Genomic DNA, 6,000 nt, shown 5'->3' on the forward strand with positions numbered 1-6,000 from the left:
TCTGTAGTGGACTCTACTGTGTCTCCATTACACTCTTTTTGTTAAAGACACAACTGTAGCCTCCAAGATAAACACTACCACAGTCCTCTCAGATAAGATCATCTTTGATTCTTTTTTTCTGATTTGTCTCTAAAAATCTCAAGTGACTTTTCCTTCCATCCATCAGAATATCTGGCAGATTGTTTATTTTCCAGTTCACAAGGCTGTAACCTTATTACCTGATGACTGGAGCTGTTAGACATTCTCTGAATCAGCCTCCTGCCTTCTGTTTATCCTTATAATGTGGCCATGATGTCACTTCAAATACTTGGTCTATCAAATACAGTACAAGCTTATTGTCCAAAATCCATAGAATATAAACAAGTGAGTGTAAAAAGAAATAAAAATTCCCTCTAACTTTACTACCCATAGATAACCTATTCATCTTTATATTTTTTCTTCTGCAGAAAAATATGCATGTTTGTTTATACATGTGTGTGTATACAAAGAAAATAGGCTCCCACCATGAATTATTGTAAGCCTTTTCATACTTAGTTATATATTGTAAACTTTGGTCATGTTGTTAAGTATTCCATTATAATGTTCACTTTCTTTTTTTAAATTTTTGCTCCGTTATTGGGTGCTTCAGTTACTGGCTATTTTTCATGACAATAGCTACCACTCTGAATGCATTGTGTGTTCTAGGTTCAGTGCTAAGTACTTTAAGTGCATTCTCTCATTTAATAGGCATCTGAAGTGGACCTTATTGTCCCATTTAACAGGTGAGCAAACAGAGGCTCAAAGAATAATAACACACTTGCCATATATAGCTATTGTACCTTAACTGAAATTTGAATATAGATCTATTGGGCATCAAAATCTAGTAACTATTCCATACAGTTTCATATCTATTTTTTCCAACATGGCTCATGAATTCAAACCCCACGTGAGGGTCTGTGCTGACAATGAGGAGCCTGCTTGGGATTCTCTTTCTCTCCCTCTCAAAATAATAAAAAAATAAACTTTAAAACAAAAAAGGAAACAAAATAAAAAGAGAAAAGATACCATGTGAAGATGCAGGGAGAATATGGTCATTTACAAGCCAATGAGAGAGGCCTCAGAAAACAACAGCCCTGTCAGTACCTAGTTCTTGACTTCTAGCTTCTAGAACTGTGAGATAATCCTTTTTTGTTGTCTAATCCAATCAATCTGTGGTATTCTGTTAAGGCAGCCCAAGCAAACTAATACAATACAGAGGTAAGTCATAGAGGTCACACCAATTCCTTTGATTTTGTCCCTTTTACTACTCAAAAGAGGCTATCTTCTTCATGTATTTATCTTAACTACACTTACCATCTAAAACTCTGTTTAAGTTTTATGGGCTGACTATGTTTCCCAAAGACTTGGGTCAACATCATCTCATCTTCCTGAAATTCAATATGTAGTCAATGGTAGAACTAAATTACTCTCTTATTTCATGTCTTTTATTTCTACCACTCTAAATGGTAAATAAATGTTTTAGAAATAGGGATCACACCTCATATTTCTTTCTCATACTCTGTAGAGCCCAGGATATTAATGTTTACATACAGACACTAGAAATGACGAAGAGAAAAAAATGAAGAAGTGGATGGAAGTAACTGGAAGAAGCATTAAGTTAGGGCACAAGTTGAGTCCCATCCTTTCTAAGGTCCAAGGGCCATTTTGGTACATTCCATATCTAAATTGCCTGTCACTACTGAAGACATCTCAAGGACTGTCATGCTCCCTTTGGTAGACTTCAGATTCCTTATTGTTTCTGGCTCAATAGCAAGCAATGGATATTTACTTATTTTTCTGATCTATGGATATTTCTATCGTATCATACTCAGAAAAAATTCTACGGATCAAAAAATCTAATACCTTTACTCAATTGCTAATGTCATCCATTGGTATTGAAGTTTGAATTTAAAAATTCTAAAAATTTAAAATAAATAAGATAAAATAAAAATGAAGTGAAACATTTATCTCAAAATATAATTTCCATAAAACTTGACAAAAGGCGAACTATGTTTGAAGAACATTATATACAAGGTGTGTCTTTAAAATTTGATAAAGCTTATACATTATTTCCAGTTCCTCAACTTACCCAAACAAATTGGGATTGGATAATTCCATCTTCTTACAGGTCCAGGCATACATGTAATATGAGAATGACCCTATATAAATAAGAAAATATAGTCCAGTACTCACTTTAAAAAGACTGAATTAATATAACAAAGTACTGATTATACTTCTGAGACTAATAGCTTATAATACAACTTTAAAGACTATAAACTATTAGTTTTTAATTTTGCTTCCCCTAAGGAATTTATTTACCTAACATATGAAATAGTTTCTGCCTCATATTTTTTCTCAATTTCTTAATAGGTCTTTAGAAAGGTTTTTATGGAGCCATAAATTTGAGACCCTCTAAAATGTATTTGTAGTTGATTTTCACTAATTTGGGGAATTTATTATCATGGAAGTTTCATTAAATGCTTTAACTAGCACTTAGTTTTTTATTTTCACATCTAAAAGACTCTAAAAGATTCAGGAGTTCAGTTGTTACATCCTATGTGAATACAAAAAAAGGCACAAAGTAAATACTAATTTTGATTCAAATATAATTTTTGGTTACTTGAAAACAAAACATATTTTGTCCAGGAGCGCCTGGGTGACTCAGCTAGCTGCACATCTGACTTGATTTGGGCTCAGGTCATGATCTCATGATTCGTGGGTTTGAGCCTCACATCAGGCTCTGCACTGATGGTGGGATTCCCACTGCTTGGGATTCTCTCTCTTCCTGTCTCCACCCCTTCCCTGCTCTTTCTCTCTCTCTCTCTCTTTCTCAAAATAAATAAACATAAAAAAACACATTTAGTCCATTCCGTAATTTCTTTCACGTATAGGTTTTATGAACAAATTGAGTACCTTTGACTTCTTATGCTACATGGTTTGAAATCAATATTGTTTTGATTTTTTAAAATGTTTTTTAATTTATTTCTGAGAAAGAGAGAGAGAGAGAGAGACAGTGTGAGCAGGGGAGGGTCAGAGAGAGAGGGAAATAAAGACCAGGCTCTGAGCTAGCTGTCAGCACAGAGCCCGACGCGGGGCTGTAACCCACGAACTGTGAGATCACGACCCTAGCCGAAGTCAGCGCTTAACCAACTGAGCCACCCAGGCGCCCCGTAATCAATATTGTTTTGAACCTTTTGGAATATCAATCATTGCTCTGTTAAAATATTCTGAAAAAGCAATGCATATCAAAACAATTTTTAAATTGCCTTACCTGAAGAGAATACCCTTGATCACACTGAAAGGACACCACATCACCAACCATATATCTGTCTCCAATTTTCATTCCACTGCTAGGTGTCTGTGGTTCAGGACAGGAATCCAAACCAATTGCTAAGAAATATAAAAATAATAGCATAAGTAACTTTCATTTAATGAATGCTTAAATTATGCATATTAAATTACCAAAATTGAATACCGTTATCATTAAAACTAGATTTTACATTGGGACATTAAGAATGTTCTGTGAATAACATTTAAGTGAACAAGATTTGACTGTAGTTGTTAAAACGCACTCTGGAACTATACCATAAAACTGTTTCTTTAATTTTCATGGTACCAACCTTTAAATGGCTATGTGATTATACTTAAAGCCTTCTTTTAACTCCAAGCCTAAATGTCTTCATGGTAAAACAAAAATTAAATATTCCTTTAAAAAACTTCCTAAATAAAAATAAAAGAATAATTTATTTTGAGAGTAAAATAAAATTATATTTGTAAAGTATTCTTGATAAAATAACTAAAAAACTATTTGCTATTAAGTCCATATCCCCTGGTTCTTTCTTCCTTAATATAGAATGGGCTTTTTAATTTATAAGACATGTGTATAAGTTACTTATACATGTAAAATTTTTTAAATGTATTTGTAAGGAAGACTTGTAGTCCAAATATAAATTAAAATGAGAAAAATGTGTAGCTCAGTGAGACCTGAAAAGTTTTGGTTACACCTGAAATCAGTTTATTTCTGAAGGGGAAACAATTATATAATGCAAAACACTTCCATTATTTTCACATTAACAATATATTTTTCAACTTATGGGATAAATACATACTAAATGTTAAATTGTTTTCCTAAAATATTTTAAAGTCTTAAAAATGTACTTTTTGCCAAAATATTTTTCCAAATATCTGAATGTATTGTTACAACTTTTTATTTTTTATTAATATAATTTATTGTCATTAGCTAACATACAGTATATAGAGTGTGCTCTTGGTTTTGGGGATAGATTTCCATGATTCATCACTTACATACAACACCCAGTGCTCATTCAACAAGTGCACTCCTCAATGCCCATCATCCATTTTCCCCTGTCTCCCTCCCCCTCAGTTTGTTCTCTGTATTTAAGAGTCTCCTATGGTTTGCCTCCCTCTCTGTGTGACATTTTTTTCCCCTTCCCTTCTCCCATGGTCTTCTGTCACGTTTTCCAAGTTCCACATCTGAGTGAAAACATATGATATCTGTCCTTCTTTTACTGACATATTTTCAACAAAAGCCAAGGCTTATTATCCATTTCTGTGTAATTCAGATTTTGAAGCTAATCTAATGCATATTTAAATTATAGGAGGAAGTAGTCACCACTCCAAAGTCATTAGATATATGTTATTTTCATGAGAAAACATTAAAAATTAAATCCTAAACAGTTACAATACTTCAGGCATTCTTTCACTCCTTGATATTTCCCTCTGACGGATGCTCTCATAGCACTTCTTTCTACATTCCTTTGTGGTGCTCGATATAAACTAATAATGAATAAATAATTGTGTAATTAGTCGTTCAATATTTATTTCCCCTCAGAGAATAGAAACTCTTAAGGGCAGCTTAGAGCACAGCATCTTATGGAAGTACTCAATAAACATCAGTTGATTGGATGAATGAATAATATGAAAAGGAAAGTGAACCCCTATTTTGATAATTTCTTAATAAATACTAATGTCTACCTCTGCAACTGGAAGATACTTTCTTTGTCTAACAAAACAATGGTCAGAGTAGCTAAAAACCATGCCAAATTAGGTCACATTTAAGGACGGAAAATGACATGAGAGCACCATCGTGATAGAATTATGATTAGATCAGAAAGGCAGGCAGTAAAGAGGAAGAGTAAATTGGTCATTTGGGAGTGCATTTGAGGTAATCCTAGAGGAGGTTAGGGTAGTCCATGGACTGGAATTCCAATGCCCTGTGCTTCAATTAGGTAGGTCTCTAAACATACATCCTGTTCCATATCTCTTGATTTTTTTTGAAATCTTGAATTTCTGGACCAAGGCAAGATAAGTTACTATTAAAGTGTGACCTACTTTAAAAATTTTTTTAAGTTTTAAGGTTTCTGTCTTGCTTCCTTTTTTAAGTAGATTTTAAGATCTAATGATGAAAGAAACTTATATTTGTTTTAATCTCATTTAATACCCACTAATGGGCTTTCCACATTAAATTTATCTGATTTCATGGAACCCTTTCAGGACTGAATGAATATCTTAAAAAAGTGATTTTTATTATATAAACATATATGTCTTATAAATAAAATTTCACCTTCCTTTCATACAATCTTAGTCTTTTTGGGGAGTCCTGAACAGTACATCTATTACTCTTTATCGCTAAGGTCATTCTTGCAGTCATTCTTACTAAGAAGGCCAAATTTTGTACATGTTCATATTTCTTTTCTATCAAGTACCTCATTCAGGGTCATATACACAGAAAACTATTAATATACAGAAGTGATGATTTCCTTTTCTGGGAGGAGGACAAAATAAAACTATGGTATAGTGATACTATAGAGTATTGAGAGCTTCATTGTTAAGTGAGGTTTACACATAATAAATATGGACATAATAATATTTTATAAGTTTTAATTTTAAAAATATGATATAAAACCCAAACTATGTAATAGCAATTTTTAAGTTAAAATTCATATATATATGAATTATATA

General features: G+C 32.7%; 1 protein-coding gene across 3 annotated transcripts in view; it reads right to left on the bottom strand.

Annotated features, from left to right (window-relative positions):
- The window catches only part of CSMD3 (CUB and Sushi multiple domains 3), a 1,194,711-nt gene that overhangs the window by 123,365 nt on the left and 1,065,346 nt on the right, over nt 1–6,000 (bottom strand). For all 3 annotated transcript variants that reach the window (XM_077772930.1, XM_077772929.1, XM_077772928.1), the window contains 2 exons: nt 3,290–3,408; nt 2,108–2,177 (listed from right to left, as the gene is read on the bottom strand). In XM_077772930.1, the coding sequence (XP_077629056.1) occupies nt 2,108–2,177; nt 3,290–3,408 (189 nt within the window). The remainder of the gene's footprint in view (nt 1–2,107; nt 2,178–3,289; nt 3,409–6,000) is intronic.

The sequence above is a fragment of the Crocuta crocuta genome, unplaced genomic scaffold (assembly GCF_008692635.1).
Source record: "Crocuta crocuta isolate KB4526 unplaced genomic scaffold, BGI_CrCroc_1.0 scaffold479, whole genome shotgun sequence".
NCBI classification, from domain to species: Eukaryota; Metazoa; Chordata; class Mammalia; order Carnivora; family Hyaenidae; genus Crocuta; species Crocuta crocuta.